At 41.0% G+C, this 20273-nt stretch overlaps 1 protein-coding gene across 3 annotated transcripts in view; it reads right to left on the bottom strand.

The window, feature by feature from the left end:
- cacna1g (calcium channel, voltage-dependent, T type, alpha 1G subunit) overlaps positions 1-20273 on the bottom strand; it is a 213366-nt gene that overhangs the window by 139756 nt on the left and 53337 nt on the right. For all 3 annotated transcript variants that reach the window (XM_085283808.1, XM_085283809.1, XM_085283810.1), the window contains exon 3: positions 17954-18051. In XM_085283808.1, the coding sequence (XP_085139934.1) occupies positions 17954-18051 (98 nt within the window). The remainder of the gene's footprint in view (positions 1-17953; positions 18052-20273) is intronic.

Raw genomic sequence — 20273 nt, 5'->3', positions numbered from 1 at the left:
GCATAAATGCTTAGTAGTTACTAGAAACCTGTCATTTCACTGTGTTGGTGTGCTTAGCAACACCCTTTTAAAATAATGTTTAAAAATATATTTGGAGAAGACACAATGGTACTGAGTCAAGCGGAAGTAGTTAGCAGTCTGTGAAAGTACCAGCAGGACTCCTACAGTTTGTTCTGAATTAAAGCCACAGTAAAAGACCTGCTTTATTGCCTTTCATACAGTACATCTCTAAATCTGTCTGCTCTGGACAGTGTTCCCTCATGTTTCTGACAACACACACACTTCCTACCGCCTACACACTCCCTCTGCTAACTCTGGCTCTGTCCCTCAGATTTTGATTTGATTTTCACATTGATTTTCTCACTAGCTGTATACTATCCAACCATCTGTTAATCTATCTTACCTAACCTTGTTCAGTTCTCTCTTGTTTTTGCCAATGTGTAATCTCTATTCTCCATCACACAGCTTTGGTTTCCCCTTTTCCCCTCTGTGTCTTTAGTTCCACCTCTGCCTGCCCATGTCTCTGTCTCTCTCTCTCCTTCTCTGGCTGTGTTTTTGAGTCAGGCGTTAATAATGAGGATCATTTTCCTGATCAGGGGTTTTCTGGGTAATTGGATAGGCCGAATCGAAGCCTGCCATTGCAATGGCAGAACTCATTTGATGGCACTGAGGAACAGAGGGCAGAAGGGAAGGACACTGAGTCAATGGAAAGGGCACCAAATAGGCAGAGGGTGGGAAAACGAGATATATGAAATCAAAGGGTTATCTGGTCCCATTAAAAGAAACCAAGGCACTGAGCTCATTAGTTTATTTGGGGGATGCTTTCAAAAGGGCAGGTGCGGATTTGATAAAAGAAAATGTTACAATTTGTTTACTTATAGACACCCTGTAAAAACATGCTAATTTTAAGACTTTTAAAACATTTTGGTATCATTTTGAATGAAATTGTACCAAGGTTGGTTGGTTGGTTGGTTGGTTGGTTGGTTGGTTGGTTGGTTGGTTGGTTGGTTGGTAGGTAGGTAGGTAGGTAGGTAGGTAGGTAGGTAGGTAGGTAGGTAGATAGATAGATAGATAGATAGATAGATAGATAGATAGATAGATAGATAGATAGATAGATAGATAGATAGATAGATAGATACGATAGATTTCCCATTACAGTTTTGTGTTTAATCACTTTGTGTTTTTTTGCAAATCCTTGATTCCACTTTGTGCTTTTTTAATGTTGCCTCAATTTCAGGCCACACCAGCATCCCATCAGTTATTTACTCTCTCAAGTATACAATGCTGTAGTTTCCCTTTGTCATTATCAGAATATTCATTTCTAGCCAAAGTTTCCATACCTCATTCAAATTGTACATAATCTTCCTTTTTTCCTGTGCATTGTGCTTTGGTTTTGTCATGTATTCGTTTTCACACGTGCCTTGTTGTCTAAACTGACTTGCCACCTGCGTAAAACCACAAATATTTTATTTTGGATTTGACTCAGCCTCCTGGTAGCAGCATAGCGTCCTGCTGGCTTTATATCAGTTTTGGCACATTATTGCCACCTTGTAAATTGGACTGTGGATTATAGTGTTGTCTGATCCAAAACGGCATGGATGCAGCTGCATTGTGTGATCTAAATGTGCATAGAAATTAAAATAGCATTATTTTGGTCTACAATGCTAAAAGTATTTAAAACCCCAAATATATGAATGTAAGAACATTTTATAATTTTTAAAGACTAGTGCCAGTTTTCAGGACATTTCAGGATGATGAACCATCTTGTTCTTTAATAAGTAATGAATTAATAAAATGTCAACATTTCAGCAAACTCATTTAAAATTTGGGCCAGTGATATTTTCATAGTGAATTTTAGGTGTGTAAGAATCTCCCTTCTTTAAAAAACTGCAGTGTTTTACCATTAAGAACTGACCATACAGATAAAAAAAAATCAAAGCAAAATAATTCAGTTAGTTGATTTCAAATTTTATCTATACAGCGCCAAACAACAACAACAGTTGCCTCAAGGCGCTTTATATTGTGAGGTAAAAACCCAGCAATAACACAAAGAACTCTCCAAATTTCTCTGCTCGCTTGAAATACTTGTAAAGATCCTGAAACCTAAATGTTTTAATCTGAACCGGACGAGTGAGATGAGAAGGCTGTCAGGAGTCTATCCCAGCTACCAGAGGGTGAGAGGCGGGATACACCCTGGACAGGTTGTCAGTTCTATCATGTGATGTTATTTATGGGTCCTTAATAACATACTACGACAATGCAGTTTACAAGACAACACATTACTTGTTTACACTCTGCCTGCTCGGATCTGGTTGTTATGTTTGTGCCGTTCCAAAACTTCCAAACTTTCCTCTAGCAGATAAACTAGTCAACATCAACACTTACAGCATGATTGAAGGGTGTTTCTTCCATCTCTGCTTTACTTTTTAAATTTGTCTTTATTAGCTGTGATGAATGTGGATACCAGTATATTGGCAAACAGCTAACATTAAGTTATAATATTGAGAAAGTTAGAATATTTCTCTGCTGAGAAATCAGTTGGGCTCTACTTCAAAATATTAAAGGTTATTATCAGAAAAAATGAGCAATTTCCAAGTTAAAATCCCATCAGATGTGTTAGGAGCAAAAAAAAAAATGGGAATATGAGATGAAATGAAAAACAAACTAGTGAATCAAAGTGGGTTTCCCTTGACATCTTCATGGTTCTTTTTTTAAATATACATATATCAGGAATACTTTAAAGTGTGATTTGGAGGAGATCCACTGTCAGAATACACAGTAAAGTCTTTGCTTGTGTCCATATCCACTAAAATCTCCTCTGGTCTGGAGTGAAAGTGCATGCATTTACCATTCCTATTTTAAAGTTGGCGAAATTTCATCCTTTTCATGTTTAGACGACTGCGCCATCTGAGACTGACACAGCAAACTGCATCAGAAACTTTTCATATCTTCAGCTCTGAGTTTGTTTTTCGTTTCAGTTTTTTTTTGTTTAATCGGGTGCACACTGACAGATTTTATTTTTTTTCCCGTGTTGACAGATGGGAGGAAATCCAAGAAGGAGTTTGCGGACTTTCTCAGATCTGGAGAACAAAATGAGCCACAGCCCGTCAAGAGAGGCAGGGGGAGAAATGAAGGGAGGAGAGGAGCAAAGGTAAGGCACAAGAGAATGAGTGACAGTGCTGAACATTTGCAGGATAACTTGCGTGTTTCGCAGACACTGGAGAAAAATCCAGGTGCTGTGAAATCCAGCTAAAATTGAAAAGTGACAGCAGAGAAAGCCTGGAAACTTGAATGGTACTTGAAAAGCACGGTTCCGTTTGTGTAATAGCTGCCACATTACACACTGGACGCGGTAGCAGCATAAATAGCATTTACCATCACGGCGCAAGATGAGAGGCGTAAAGAAATTATCTGCGATGCTCCACTCATCGTGCAAGTTATTAAATACGGCTCTGCAGGGCTGTTTACAAGAGAAACATCCTGTCATGATTCAAGGGAAGCGATCCAGTGCAGGGAGTTATGTAAAAATGAAGGCATGACTCACTGCCTGTGGCCATTTGTAGCCACTTGCCCTTTGGTGGGAGACACCTTCATCACGACTGCCTGAACTGCCTGAAAATATACGGATTCATTCAGAGGTGTGAGGGCCCATACGCTCTGAGAGACCCGAGTCAAAAGGTAAATCTACCCCGTGTTTCCCTGTGTTTGGTCATTGCAGACACACACACACACACACACACACACACACACACACACACACACACAGAGTGCACATTAAGCAGCGACTCCTTCATGTGATCGCTCTCAGAGAGTAATGTGCTGAGCTGTGAGGATGCTGCTTAGCTGTGCCTGAGTTAGCAACAGCAGCTGGGATTAGTGTCCAGACAATGACGGGCTTCATATGCTGTGATTCAGAGCAGCAGTACTACACATCTGCATCTGAGATTTCTATAACTGACACAGCTCAGACTTACACACCCACAAGACTTGTTATCATCATTATTTTAACAGACCTTCGTGGGATTCTGTGAAGTGGATAAATGTGTGAAAGTATAATGGTTACAACATTGAAAAATGCTGGAAGATAAATATCAATAATGTTAAAAACAAAAATTTAATATGTTCATTTTGAAATGCCCTCATTTACATTTAGAGTCATCATGTGGAAATATGTTTGTAAAGCACACACATGCGCACACAAATAAAAACATTGTTACAATTATTTACTTAACTACTTCAAATTACATTGTCCTGCAGATTTGCAGGTAGGTTGTCCAAATGGTGTTGTCCTGTTCCAGCAGAGTTTATGTAATCATCTTTTTAGAAGTCCATACAGTTCCCATCATAGCAGGACAGGTATGAAAAGGTAATGTAGTTACAACTGAACATTTTGCACTGAGACTGATAGGTGATATTAGCTAAAAAGGGTCAATAACTTCAATGAGTGGAAACAAAACTAGTCTAGTAGTGAGTTTTAATCAATCAGTTATTGCTAACATGACAAGATACATAGACGTTACTAACCAAGCATTCATCCAGCTATAAAGTGGCTATATTTGTCAGAACCCCGTGCAGTACCAGTTATGATAGATTAAATATGTAATATATAGCAGTGCTTTTGTTTGTTTGTTATTTTGCTTTTTGCATATTCATATAATCTATTGTATAATTGTACATGCTTGTGCTGCATTCACAGTGAGGCTCATTATTTCCAAGAAACTAAATGTTGTCTTGGAGTTATGAAAGAGCTACGTGAACTCGGTTATTTCAATTGGAGAGAAAAAACCACCAAAAGACAAAAAGACTGTTCATAGAAGAAGGACGTACCATCATGATGTCACTGGTTTCTAAACACTGCATTTTGAAGTCAATGTTTTGGCACCTAGTTAGAAAGCATGTGTTCTCAATTTTCAGTAACAAAAAAAATCAACTTAAATGAAGAAAACTTTATCTGTATCTTTGAAAATTACATTTGGGGACTTGTTTTCAGAGCTAGCCTCAAGTGGTCACGAAGGGAACCGCAGCTTCGGGCACTTTGGGTTCTCACATACGGTGAGAGTGCAACACATTACAACACATTCATCACATTAACCATCTTAGAATTGCTGTAGTCATCGGCAAACATATTAATGTTATTCAAGTACGGTATGTGAAGGGTTTTTCTTTTCTCTCTTTCTTTCTTTTTTTAAAATATAGTCTAAATATGTCCGGAGTATGATCAAAACCAGAAGAGTCTCAGAGCTGGTACGCCTGTAATGGCTGAACATTAAAGAAGTCAGCTTTGAGCGATTGGTATTTGGAACAGGCGTGATGGCAGTTAGGAAGCCATTTAGCCAGAAGTAAGACGACATAAAGTATTTGAAGTGGCAACAGTTTGTTTTGCAGAGTGCTATTGTGAGAGGAGTATAAATCAGGGCATTAAACAATACATCGTCTGGATCAGAGCCATTCATGAGAGTAACTTGTTAAACAGTGACAGACGCGAGCATGAATCTCTTAAGAAGAACCTCTGTTTATGTCCGAGGTAAGACAATCAATCCACCAAGCCTCTCCCAACCTCTACAGTGTGCTCATTCCAAGTGATCGACATTTCATATTCAATAACAATCATCTCCTCCTCCGCCTGTGTGCCCTCTCCAACCTCGCCGTGGGCAGCCACTCCATTCCAACACGGCTGGCAGGCGGGTTGCTGCGTGTGATCGGGGGAGCCATCTGTTAGCAGGCAGATTAGGTCTGCTTCCTCTGCTCTGCTGTCCAGGTCCAGCTCCGGCCCAGCCAGCTTTGTAATCTGTGTACTGTGAACTAATGGGCTTTCTGAGTCGAGGGGCAGCATACACCTGCGTCTCTTCTTATTTGCTCCGAGTGGACGGCAACAAGCTCGCTGTAAGCGACTCCAGACAGAGATGATTGCATGTCCCCAAAATGAAAATAATCCTCTGTGTAAGTGAGTCATGAGACTCATAGCCAGAGTCCATGTGGAAAAAAATGAAACCCGATGAAGAGAACGGGCTTAGAACTGAACTTTTGTAATCATCGGAATTTTTTTTTGTATTGACCAGTGGATACAAAATTATGAGAAACAGACACTGAAAAAAAAATCTAAATTAGTTTACTCACATAGTTTTATGCTTATGATTATTCTACATACTGAGTCAGACTGATCCATTTTCCACAACGGGCCTTCCATACAAACAAACCCACATGGGCATAGCTGTGCAAATGCAGATAAACAAATCCCTAAATTAAAGATACACAATTTATATGAGTGAGTGAGTGCAATATACATATATAAACACACCGATCAGGCTTAACTTTATGACCACTGGCAGGTTAAATGAATAACACTGATTATCTTTTCATCTTGGCTATCAGGTGATAGCGAGTGAGGTATATAAGGAACCAGGCGAGCAAGCAGGAAAGATTAGTATTTGAGCGAGTTTGACATGGGCCAAAATTTGATGGTTTGTAGGTTGTTCCTGGTCAAAGTGGTCAAAGGAAGAAACAGCAGCCAGTCTGCAGCCAATCCTCACTGATGCACAGGGTGAGTGAAGGCTGGCCCATGTAGCTGAACGTGTCAGTGCACCACAAGTTGTTGTGTACAGGGCTGCATGGTCACATACCAGTCAGGATACTGGATCCTGTCCACAATGGGCACGTGAGCTGGACTGGACAGAACCGGACTACCAAGCAATGGAAGAAAGTAGCCTGCTTGGACAAATCATGTTTCCGAAATGTTACTTTGACATGTACCACCAGCTAAGCATCGTTGACCACATACACCCTTTCATGGAAACAGTATACCCCGATGGCTGCGACCTCTTTCAGCAGGATAATGCTCCCAGCCACAAATCAGAAATGTCTCAAAAATGGTTTGAGGTATTGATTGGACTACGAATTCCTCAGATCTCAGCCCAATATTTATATGTATTTATTTGAAGATGGTTTAACTTGATTGGATACTATTTTTCTTCTTTGTACTACCCTTTTTTCACCATTTCATCTGCAATAGACTCCGGCCCAGCTGTGAGGCTAGTTGGATAAGCTTGAAGGAACGATTGGATGTGATAAATGATGCCCTAGACTCCATCATTCACTCAAACAAATGATGACTTAAAAAGGAACATTTTTCCACCTTTTTACACATCTACTTGTTCACTTGCACTTACCCCTGCATCAAATCTCTTTGACAAAACACAGCTGTGGGGTGATGATTGTGCGTGCTTTCGTCTTCTGCTTATCTGGGAATATTCCAGCTGATCAAAGACCTGAACTTCAAGCCTTTAGAAACTGTGGCAGCTTAAAACCTTGAAAATGACTTGGGACCGAAAATTCAAGTAAAACACAATCTCTTCTGTCTTTAGGCAAGGAAATATCACTCGCCCGCCAACAGCTGCTGGGGGTGTTCTTGTCATAATAAGATTCGCCTAAAAAGAGCTTTTTGTTTTTTACAGCAAAAGATTGACAGCGGAGAGCAAGGATTACGCTGTGACATTCTTTACTTTCATCCTCTGGCAAACAACTTCCTCTTCTGAACTCTTTCTAACCTTATCAGCGTGTTATTACTTCAGCTCTCCTCTTTAAACAAGGAGCCCTCCGGATCAAACCCGTCCCCTGACTCATCCAGGCTCTCCCTCTTGTATTTACATCGCAATAAAACAGCAAAAGTCAGGGGGTGACTTAGGCCTTTCTATAAAACCCTTCTCCCAACATCTTAGGGAAGAATAGACGCTAGGACGTTCTTGTGAGCTCTTTAATTACAGTACTGTGGCTTGGCAAACAATGTGCCATAGGAGGAGGGTGAGGAGGAGGGTGAGGAGGAGGAGGCATGGTCGTGCTGGGAGCTGCGAGGTTGATAATGTTCCTGTGTTGCTGTTGCCTTTAGGGCGTATCTGGGTGGAATTACAAGACAGTGTGCATGAACCTGGTACAGCTCAAACACCAAGCCTAACAGAGCGTGGAGAACAGGATGAAACACTACGTATTATTGATGCATGGGTAGAAATAACAGCTTGCATGTGCATGCACTGCAGGTTCGCGAGTGTGTGAGAAAGTGAGGAAAATGTGTACGAGCTCTACCTGTGCATATGTGTGGGCTAGTTTGATAAGGCTCTGGGGAAAAGGGCACATGAGGCAGCTCAACAATCAGCAAGTGCCTGAGGGCTATTAATCAGTCTCATTAAGACAGGGATGGGTAAGAGTGTGTGTCTTGTGTGTCTTGTGATAATCAACTATTGACTGCTGCCTCCAGCTTATCAATCGCTCAAATGTGGCGTACTCGCAGCAGCCAAAAGTTTCATCGAGACTCACCGAGTCTGGGAGGAATGCAAAAGTTTTATCTTGTTACGTCTGCTCATTTGCAAGCCTGAGGCATAAAACCACCTTTGCCCTCCAACCTGACGCAATCTATTCGGTTTCTTAAGTTACCCATGAATTATTGCCTCATTTAAAGACCCAATCGGATGAACTAAGCTTTGGCAAAAGTTCAGTAAGATCAACACATTCTCATTCCTAACTTATCTTCATTTAACACACTGAGTGCATATTTAATGTTAGTTTGCAATGTGCAGGGTAGTCCTCCAGAATACTATCTCGCTAGATGAGGAAGTATAAAAAACAAAATCACGTCCACGTTAGGAGGGATGGCAGCAACTTTGACCTTTAGTTTTCAGACTGTTTCGGGTAGGTTCAATCAAAACGACTTGATTAGGTTTAATAAAAGCTTATGATTAAAATAGGAACAGATTAAAAGTCAAATACTGCTCCTACAGTAAGTTTAAGAACGGTTTCTGTAAAGTACAAACCTCGGACGGTACCTGTAACTTGTCTCATGATGTTTTTGGCATTTTTTGTTGTGTTAAGCTTCAGAATGATTCGGCTTTGTTTTGCTTGTTAAATTAAGGGTACGTGTGTAAAATCTCACCACTAGATGTCAGATTGCAGTCAACTGAATTCTTACTCCTCCTACTTCAAGTGCACAATGCTAGCTATGGTGGCCGCTGTAGGTGTCCACGTCTCATCACCCTGGAAATGGCTGTAAAACTGACTGACTAATATGGGAGTTTGATATCAGTCAATGATTTGGTGAAGCTCACTTCTGTCCCATGACACCTATACTGAGGCGAGTTGTTGAGGATATCCTGAACTTTTCTGTCAATGCTGCTGTTAGCAGCTATTAGCCGGCAAGTCGATCTAACCTTGTTGGACTCGGGCTCTTTGACTACATCCTCTCATCATATGAGAGTTTATTCACAAATTGTTTTTCAGAGCCGGCACATTAGCTGGCATAATGTTAGCTTATAACTACCTGTTGTTGTTCTCACTTCTCTGGAGAAGTTGTAATTACAACAATACTGGGAATTAATAATTATGTTTATGCGCATTTAAGGTTAAGTGGCTTAATTCCAGGTTAATAAGAATCAGTGTATATTTATGTGTACAACATTGTGTTTGTCTATTAAATAACCTTAAATTCTATTCACAGTACCTTTACATTTATTATGATATTATCAAAATGTCTGTGTCCATTTGTGACATAAAATAGGGCTAATACATGACTTTGGGTCACCTGGGTTACATCACTGGTCCTAAAAATGCATCTCATAAAGACAAAAAGTATATATGGGGATTCTGATCATAATATCCAGAAACCTAGTTGTCCTATGATGCAAACCTTAAATGTCTTTGTCTGTCAGTTCCCACACCTTTTTTGTTCCCATACTTTTTAAAACGCGCTTTAAAATGCACGTTTAAATTCATAGTGTCCCGATGGTATCACCACTCGGTATTTTTTCTGACTTCCTCTGCAGCTACAATCACTTTCAAAGGCTATGTTGTACGCCACATGTCTACTACACTGTCATGTATTCATAAACCCAGTGGAGTTCCTCTTTAATCCCAGCAGCTGCTGTTCGGAATTAAGAACTTGCCGATAACCACGGTGGGAAAATTCATTAAAACCAAAACCAAATAAGGAATTACAATTTCAGTTGGCGGGTAAGTCTACTAGGAACTTTGGTAGATGAGAATCCATCATGCTGGATTCCTTTTCTATTCTGAAAATACTGCGTGTTGCATAGTAAAATAAGCGTGAACTAAAGCCTGAGGATAAAAAAGGATTTTTTTTCCCCTTCCCTGCATAACAATGGCACCTTTACGCCTATAAACACAAGGCAGGAAAAATTACATTTCAGCATTCTAGTTAGTATTCTAGCTTTCAGTGCCTCAAGGTCTGTAACTAAAACCTATTAATGCAGCTCTCTTCAATTTGAATTTTGTAGCAGCTGACTCGAGGATACAACAGTAGCATTTGCTGATAGTATATATTTAAATATTAAAGAATGTGGTTATTAAATAGTTACTAGAAGCACCTTTTGCCTTGAATATCTTGAAGAAAGCCGGGGATGCTCCTCTGTCACCCAAGAAAACACTGTATTCTGGACACAAGAGCACCCAGTAACTCCGTTTGAATACTACACAGAGGTATGTCACTGGCTGTCATGTCTGCCTTGATTTAGCCAATGACAGGCTGGTACAAGGTCCCTGCGGACTGGTACTGGACGTGAGGGTAATAGCCAATCAGATGGCAGACGGTGGGTGGTGATATGGTGGTGACACAGTCTGGGATTTTTGTTTTTTTGTTGGCAGCCAGCGGATGGAGCCTGCGAAATGTATCTGTCACTTCCACTGGCAGGACTGCCATGTTAGCGCATCAATCATTGCCAGAGTGCCGGACGTGGACACCGGCCCAGGAACAATGTGCTCGTTAACAGGAGTGTGAAGATGTGCGTGTGTCTGTGTTTTAGGATGAGCTTCAGCCTTCTGTTCCAATATGGACTCAAGGTAAGACAAAGAAAAAAGTCCAAAAAGACCCGCGAGGGGCTCCGGATAACAACAAGGAGGAATGTGAACTCTTAACAGTTTATACATTTGCTGAGCCAGGTTCAGATGACTTACATTCTTGGCAGCAGTGGACTAATAGCAACAAGAAATTTAAATACAAGGCTGGAGATGGAAAGTTTTTACCATATTAGCAAAAGGTGCTGACCTGTAAGTGCTTGCATATAAGCCATCAGCTGAGGTGTGCAGACACGTGTCACCTGCAGGTTTAGTTACGTTTACATTTTTGATATATTGAAATATACAACTGACAATTAAAACTAGAGAGTCATCACAGATAGATGGATAGATAAAGAGATCTATTGAGTATGGTGACCCATTTCCCTTGTTCTCCAGTAGCAGAGATATACCATTTCCATTTCAACATAGCAAACTGCAACCCTGTCTACACATTATATACCCATCCATACTAAATAGCAATGACAGTATTGGTGATTTGAAACTTTGCTGGTGCTAAATAAAATACCTTTTCCTACACAACACCTACACTGCATAGAGCTGATGCTCACTGCATTAGAGTAATTGCTGTTAATGTGCCAAATGGCTTTCTTTCAACCTGTGGAGTGGTCAGCTGCTCTACACCTGAGCCCAGAATGCTGGCTAATCACTTAGAAACATGAGCATTTAATGTTCATGCATAAGCAGCTCTTAAGCCCAATTCACACTGGATTTGAATAACCCCAGGTTGATTGCAACATATTCACACCATGTTAACAGATTTACTAAGGAAACTCTCTACATAATGCTAATTGTGAGGCACAGATGGAACAGCGGAAATACACTGGCCTAGATGCATCTCTGTGCACACAGTGGACAAAAGAGAGACACCAGGGAGTTTATTTCCCGCCAAAACTCCTTCTTGAAGCAATCATGCCACTCGGCCTGCAGGCACTCGTATTTCAGCGGTTGTTTTCAAGCACTAAATTAACTTGAATTTCGGTGGTCACCAGAACACTAAAATTGCAAATATTGAATCAACAGTCAAGTCGACTAAAAATCACAATAGAAAGGTTACTAGTTTGATAGAAGATAATGTTCTTAAAAGCCTTTTTTCCCTCTTGGTAGATATTTTTCCCCAATGTAACTTGATACGTCTCTCTTTTGTCTCTGAGAGCACTGAATCACCGTTAACTTCATTCATGTAAAGTACTGTCCATAAGTCTTAAGTTACCCAGTATTTCTTTGTGTTTCATTAGGCAAGTGGGAAAAAGATTAATTTACTGAAATGCCCGAGTTTGTAAAACACAAGAGTTTGTAAGTCAATATTTAGTATGACCATCTTTGTAGCTCAACACAGCCTGAACTCTCTGATAAAAGTTTTCGTTCAATTTCTTTAAGTAGACTTCAGGAAGTTCTGCGGGCTTCCTGAAGCTTTTGAACAATGGCTTCTTGACAGCTACCCTTCTACTGAGACCATTTCTGATGACGCCCCACCGAACAGTAGGTGGCTCAACTGAAGTCCCATTTGCATCTCTGAGATCCTGTGTCAGGTCTTTGATGGATTTGTTCCTATTTCTTATGGAAATGACTTTCAGATACCATTCATCTTTTATAGATAGTTTTTGCCACTTCTTCGTTTGTGCCCCAGAAAAAGAAGGGCAATTTCCTCAAATTTCTAAAAACACACTATATTCCATGCTGAGATATACTGTACCAAGTTTTCAGCTAATAGCTCTTTGGGAATCACCTTGTTGGTGCAAGAACACTATTTCATGCTTGTCCAACTGTGTTATCCTTGGCATTTTTCATAGATTCAGCTAAAGAAATGGGAACGAATTGTGTTGCTTCTAGCAACAAAGTGCCTGCAGATGCTATTTAAAATGGGTTCGCTGCTAAGTTGTTTATTATGTATAGACACAAAAATGATTCATCCCTTAAGTAAGGTGCCAGTTTATACTTTAGTGATTCTTAGGCAAGTGTTAAGTGACTTAAAAATATAATAAAATAATTGCCTGCCAATAAGTCAAATATACCACTTGTCCCCCCTCCCAAATAAGGTAGTAAAATCAGAACAAAATATCAGATACCATATTTAGACAAGATATTCGGTGTTGGTGTCTGCTTTGGTGTTAATGAAATTAGCACCAATCCCCAAAATATGAATGATTTCACAGGTTAAGGCAAATTACATTTTTTCCCTCTTCATCTTTTCTGACTGCTTTTTTTTTTTTACTAATTTTGCATGTGGCTATGGTCACTGTCACTACTGGTAACATGAGGAGATACTGGGAGCCTGCAGAGGTTGCATAGGTAGTCCAACTTGTCCAGGGTGTTATCTCAATACATGCTATTGGCAGGTTTCCTATGTTTCCCAGCACAGTCTCAATAGCATGAAAAATATTCCAGGAGAGACACAGTTACTCTAGGAGAGCTGGACAAGTCCTTAACCCATCAGCAGGACTGGTATCTATTCTTTTGTAGAGCACTATAAAAATGTTCTCCAGCACGTCATTGGTGTAAACAATCAGAAAAAGACTTCAAGAGGGTGGCTCGAGGGCCCTACATTCTCTAGTGGGACCTTTGCTTGCTGTTCGGCATCATCCTGATTGGCATTCGTGATAGAATATCAGAATTAGCAGGTCCACGTGTTGGACCTGTCACATCTGCTTACCCGGAGCACATGTGACAGACATGAAAATAGGGCTGGGCGATATGACCCAAAATTCATATCTCGATATTTTTTAGCTGGATGGCGATATAAGATATATATCTGGATTTTTTTTTTTAAAGCCATAAGTTAAGAACAAAAAGAGAGTTCCTAGTCACACTGTCCCAGATGTCACACGGGCACTTTTATTTACATACAGCGTAGATGTACATGAAGAAATTACTCAAAAATAAATTATCAGCATTTATTAAATAATCATGGTCCATAAATAAAAGAAAACAATGTTGTTTTTGTGCATAACAAAAAGCTCACAATTGTGCAGTCAAAATGTAAACTAATAGACGCTGAGCATAATAACAAAGAGACAGATTTCACAGCTACACCACGTCTCTGAACAGGTGCCATTTGTGGTCCTTATACACACACAGTACGTATCACTCCGCGAGGCTCCTCCTCGGTAGCCGTAATCCTCCGACAATCCATCAAGCGGTGCAGCTCTGTAGCTTAGCAAAGTCATAATAAAATTTTTTTTGACAGATTGCTGAGCGCTGTGTACCACATAAAATCGGTTCGCGGTCAGTAAGCACAACCAGAATTCATACATAAGGCGCACTGTCGATTTTTGAGAAAATGAAACGATTTTAGGCCGTGCAGCCCCTCCGGGCTGCATGTCGTTAGCGCGGTTAGCTCGCTAACACGTTGACGCCGTCCAGCCCCATGCACGGTAACTCGCTAACGGAGATTTTCCGCTTTCATCTTGTCATTGCCTGCAGGTGAAGCTATGGGGGATGGGGAGTTGTGTTCAGTGAAGGAGAGGCGAGGCCGAGTAACGTTGCGTAGAGACAAAAGTGGACGAAAGAGAGGCAAACCTGCGGCTCCACAAATATAATTATAACGTAACATAGACTATATCGATATAAACGATATTGTCACATCTTATATCTCGTATGAAAATATATCGATATTTTTAAAAAACTCGATATATCGCCCAGCCCTACATGAAAGGGTCTGGAGAAGCCATGAACAACATTATGCTGCCTGTAACGTTAGTCACAGTGAGCAGTTTGGTGGTAGGTCAGTGATGGTCTGCCATTAGATATCAGAATAAAATCCCTGCACCAACTGTCAGGTCTGATGCTAGGTCAGTGGGTCCTGGCTTCCTCCTGGTTCATGACTGTACTCATCCTCATGTGGCAAGAGTACGCAGGCAGCTCCTGGAGGATGAAGGAACTGATACCTTTAACCTGTCCCACGCTCTCCTGACCTAAATCTAAGAGAACACTCCTGAGACATTATCTAGTCCATCTGAAGCCACCAGGCTGCACCTCAAACTATCCATGAACTCAGTGATGCCCTGGTCCAGATCTGGGGGGTTTCCCCAGTACGTCATCTCGTTAGGAACATTCCCCAACATTGCCAGGCATTCAAACAAGCAGGTGGTAGCCATACAAACTACTGAGTACTATTTTCAGTTGATGCAATGAAATTCCAGCAGAACTGACCGGCCTGCTTCATCATATTTGCGCTTTGATTTTCAGGGTGTCTTTGACTTCAGCCTTAACGATAATACCAATCTCCATCAAACAGTTTGGTAGCCTTTCACTCCTAACACCTTACCCAGGCTGTATAAGTATTGATATCCAGCATGATCTGATGACTTTTCTAAGTGTTTTTTTAATATGCTTGAGCACTGTATATCAATAATAAATTATATAATTAATTATGTGGACAGAGCTGCTTTTGCATGTATGACTCAAAGCCACATCACCTCTTTTAAAATGTGGCAAATGCGCCAATTAGGCAAGTCAAATTCTTTTATCAACTTGGTGAACTTTCAAATGTCAAACTGCAGCTTTGGCCTTTGTATCACTGTAGACTAATGAAACTGGGGAAAAACAGAAATGGGAAAAAGCCTCATACTCTAAAACCTCTCTATCATCTAGGACATGAATGGCCAACATCAAAAAACTGGAGAACCCACGTGTTCAGATTCAATTCAGTTTACCTCCAAATAGCCCGAGCTACACAACAAACATCCCCACCCAGAGTCATGATGAATGCTGCAAGTTTCTCCACAAGATCTGATTAGACAGCAAAAAAGCTAAAACGGGGGCAGAAGACAGATAGAAGCCACACCAAAGGCATCCCCCCCACCACCCGCCCCATCACTACCACCAGTACAAATCTACCCAATGACATTTTCCCCACAGGGCCAGAGTCAGACCAAATCATCCGCACATGAATGCCACTATTAGTTCCATGATTAGGGTGAGGGATGGTTGGATGCCTAATGAGCGAGTCAGTGTGAGTAACTGTGCACTCTCTTAGTGTGTGTGTGTTGCATATGAGGGGTAATGAGCAAGGGTGAACCCCCCGCAATGGCTTTGATTGACAAGAGAGTGAGATTATACAAGGGGCTTAAGAGTGTCATCGGCTGGGGGAATGGGTGAGGAAGGGGGTTGATATCCCATTCATGCACCCACATGGGGTAAACACCTGCACACACACACACTGAAACACATTGCGATGAAATGATTCTGAGAGAAGCCAATGACATAATTAGGATCTGTATCTAAAATGAAAGCATTGCAGGTGCTGATATCAAGTTAAGAAGGAAGGCACCAAGTGGACTGCTGGGGTACTATAGAAATCCTTATGATTTATTTAAACCTTAATGTGTGCACTGGAAATTCAATCTGCACTGATTAAACAGTAATGAAGACCGATGGAATAGAAGGGGAAGGGAACAGGGGGCACTCTTTCTGGGGGAGGGTGTGAGAGTAAGTATGAGATGGGCGAGGATGCGAGACAGGGCGAGTGACTGAGGGATTCGTGGAGGGTAATGAACAAGTGTGACAGTCAGTCTGTGAGTGTCGCTATGAACTACAGTCCTTTAATAGAAGTTGGTGAATTGGAAAATTGCTTATAAATCTGTCAGAGACCAAAACTGTTTGGATGGGGAGAATAGCAAAACACAGAGACGCTGAAGGTGTCCAACCATGGATCAACTTGCCTCTGACCTACATACCGCCATTGTGGAGGAACTGAACCTGCATGACCAACAATTATAGCAAGCAACATTACAGGCAAATAGACCCAATATAAGATATAAGATAAGATAAAACCATATGGCTAATATCTTTGGCTATCAAGCCTAGTTCATCACGAGAACCAAAATACTGCTTGCTGGCCATTGGGAAGCAAGCAGTATCCATTTTTGGATGTGCCTTTTGATTTCTATTTACAGGACTCCTCAGCATCAGTTCAAATCAGTTTTATTCATTTTACTATAATGTACAGACTCTACTATAATGCAGAGAAAACCCCAACAGTCAGACAACCACCTATGAGCAAACACTTGGCGATGGTAGGAAGGAAAAACTCCCTTTTAACAGGAAGAAACCTGGAAGAATCAGGCTCAGGGAAAGGCAACCATCTGCTGCAACAGCTTAGGGTGAGGGGAGACAGGGTCAGGGCAAAAGGGATACTAATTTTAATGCACAGGATAGTTGTTAGCTGTTTTTCAGCATGCTTCAAGGGGAATCAAGAGAACACAACTGAGTGGTCCGACTTAGTGACTTGATTTTAGCTGTCTGCTAAGCATCAAGTCTGCTAAAACAACTTTAACTTCAACTTTAGCCTCAACAAGATTGAAAGAGGTGAATTACAAAAAAATACAAAGGTCACTCTTTGCTGTTTTTGCTCTCTTGATTTGAAGCATACTGAAAAACAGCTAATAGCAAACAAGAGCCTAAGGAGTGAATGTAAAAAAAAAATACTGCTATGTGGTTATTATAGAGATCAAAACAACACATGAACAATTTTTTGTTGGCATTAGGCTAATTTCTTAGCAGAAGTTAGCCATTTTAACATGAAAGACTGTGGGGATTTAGTCACTCTTGGAGCCAGCCTCAAGTGGCCATTGGCGCTTTTCCATGCCGGCTTCATTTTTCAGCCCTGCAGGTTGGTTGGCTGCTTGGTCAAACTATGATATGGTGTCTGTTGCACACATGGGTTCCTGCTTTTGCATGCAATTTAAAAAAAAAGAAAAAGAAAGAAAGAAAAAAGAAAAATGCCAAGCGCATTTAAAATTGGACCTGACTGTTTTGGCCCAATGAAAGGAGCGATACTGAGATATCAAAGGAAGCAAAACAATTAGTGTGCTGAATGTGTTTTTGAATGTTTCCATACTGTCTGTGTGATATTTTTGTCAGAGCACAGCCGCTTGAACCTCACAGACTGGACGATTATCTGTGTTCTCACCCTGCGCTTGCACCGCCACCATCTACTTTTTAATAATAACTGAAATTGGCCTAAAGCTATTCCCAGACTACAAGTTGGGCAACCTGGCCTGACTTTTAGAAAACAAGGAGAGGAAGCCTAAAATTGCAAAAGGACGGAGTGTATGAGGGTCTGGGATGTGGCTTGTGAGCAGAGATCTACACTCACTTGGCACTCGGTTGATGGCTCTCAGCGGCCTCAGCACACGAACTGTCCTCACTGCTGAAAAGCTGACGTTCTGCAGGTTGAGCGAGTACTCCAGCATCCTGGAACATACAGAAAGAATGGAAGCATGTGTGAATAGAGCTGCGGCAAATGCTGTTGCTGTTTCTGCAGGACGTGCTCGATCACGCTGGGAATTAAAACAGAAAAATGGGAAAACATTATTATGTAGCCAATTATATTTTGCATGTATTAAACACTTCCCACCCCTCACAGGGCAAGTGGTGATTAATCATCGTAAGGTTCTGAACCACATTTACATTCTTGCTTTTAGACATGGCTGCAATGCATGTGTTCTGGCAAACAATATGCTTTCATTCCAGCGCTCTGTGGACTGCAACTGAAAGTCCAGAAAAGTTTGAAAAACGCACACATGCTTACACACTGACACTGAGACACGCACACATAAGTGCTGTGCCTGTTTGTGCTTGCACATGGAGCAAAGCATCCACGCGATGTTTGCGAGCCTGACAAACACACGGTTATATTTGCATGTACCTTCGCACAATCAGCCTTCAAAGCAGAGAGTGGCATATGCGCATCCCCTTTGAGACGTCAAGAGCGGGTGAATCACTCATCACTGAATGGAGGATATGGCTTCGACAGTACATAAAAGAGCAGCATCAGATCAGTCGGCCTCTTAACCTTGAGACGCCACACACACACTCACATACATGCACACAGGGGCGCGCACACACACACAGACACACACACACACACACTCCGGCAGCTCTTTAGAGGCGCTTTTCTGACTGTGATGGGAGGTTAGAAGGACAACACTTAGGGGAGAGACTGTGGAATGCCTGAAAAAACGTTTTTCTTGTTTTTTGATCAGTGTTTATCGTTATCCCTTCTCACACTCACTGCCTCTGCTTACGTGTGTGTTGGATATGTGTGTGTGAGTGTGTGGACCAGATGCTGAGCACATGTGTTGCTTGAAGGAGCGTGCAGATGAAGGAATTCCCTCCTCGAACTGACTCCAAGTCTGTCTGTCTGACAAATTCGCAACACATGTCGGAGAGGGTATGTGTGTGTGTGTGTGTGTGTGTGTGTGTGTGTGTGTGTGTGTGTGTGTGTGTGTGTGCAGCACCTTAAGTGGGAGAAACTCCCTTAATGAACCCATGAATGCCCGCCTTTTACACATTAAGGTGTCCCAGGACAATCCCTTCTTGCTTGTTACACTGGAGCAAAACAAGAATAGCTACTCCTTCCCTCTCTCGTTCTCTCAGACGCACATACTCAATCACAAGTATGCATACACAGAGCTGACAGATGGCTTGCAGGCCGGAGAGAGAAGGTAAATGGGTAAACAGTTAACAGAACAGCATGGAGATGCCCTCCCACAAGCAGCAGAGACATGAGGTTAGCGGTATCTTCCAGTCCCCGGAAACAGGAACCTCAACCTGTGTAATATTCAGTAATAGTTGCTATGGACATTCAGTTTACTTTCATGAAACAGTGACTTAGAAAAGAAAGACATTTGAAAGTACAGAACTGAATCAGCGTAAGGACGGCTTTATGACAAAATATTACACATACTATGGTTGATATATAAGACAACATTATAAGAACACTCAACCTATGTTTCAAATCAGCTCATGAAAGTGCCTCATTTGGCTCTTTTGTCAAGTATAGAAAATTTCCTTAAATAATCTCACTTCATACCAGAAAACAGGAAACAGCATACTGTTAGATTATGGGAAATGTAGGTTTTTCCATAATCACATTTTACATTGTGGGCGACATATAGGGCCCACTTTGATCTTAAATGGGCTGGAGAGGTGATAATGATAAATGTGCAAAGCTACAGAAAAAGTAATGTTAGTTCATTTCCCAGATTGCCTTGGAATTCTAAAATAGTTTTCTTTTAATTTTTTTACTGCAAGCTCACAATAATTTTCCTGTCATTTAATTTTTTATATGTGAGGTATTACTTTGGTTTAGTATGAATGGCAAATGAGAACTTGTTAAAACTTGAAAATACTCTCAAAAAGTCCAAATCTATATTGTCCTTCACATTTCCTGAAGTTGTCTGGACGTATGAGACACCTGGTCTAAAGCAAGAGCAGTAAAAAATATCTGTAAGTGACCCTCACCGTAATATAGACGCACAGGACAATCTCTATACTAAAAAACACGATACTAATGAAGAGGTTAACTAATACAAGAAATAATACAAATTCTTTAATTAAATCAACAGATATTAGTTTATAAGCACCAAAAGACCAAAGATCAACATATTTCATATTTGGAAGAGAGCATGGAT

The sequence above is a fragment of the Mchenga conophoros genome, linkage group LG8, assembly GCF_057382185.1.
Source record: "Mchenga conophoros isolate Kocher_MC1m ecotype Shallow Benthic linkage group LG8, M_conophoros_male_GT1.1, whole genome shotgun sequence".
NCBI lineage: Eukaryota > Metazoa > Chordata > Actinopteri > Cichliformes > Cichlidae > Mchenga > Mchenga conophoros.
This window is presented reverse-complemented; position numbering and strand designations above follow the sequence as displayed.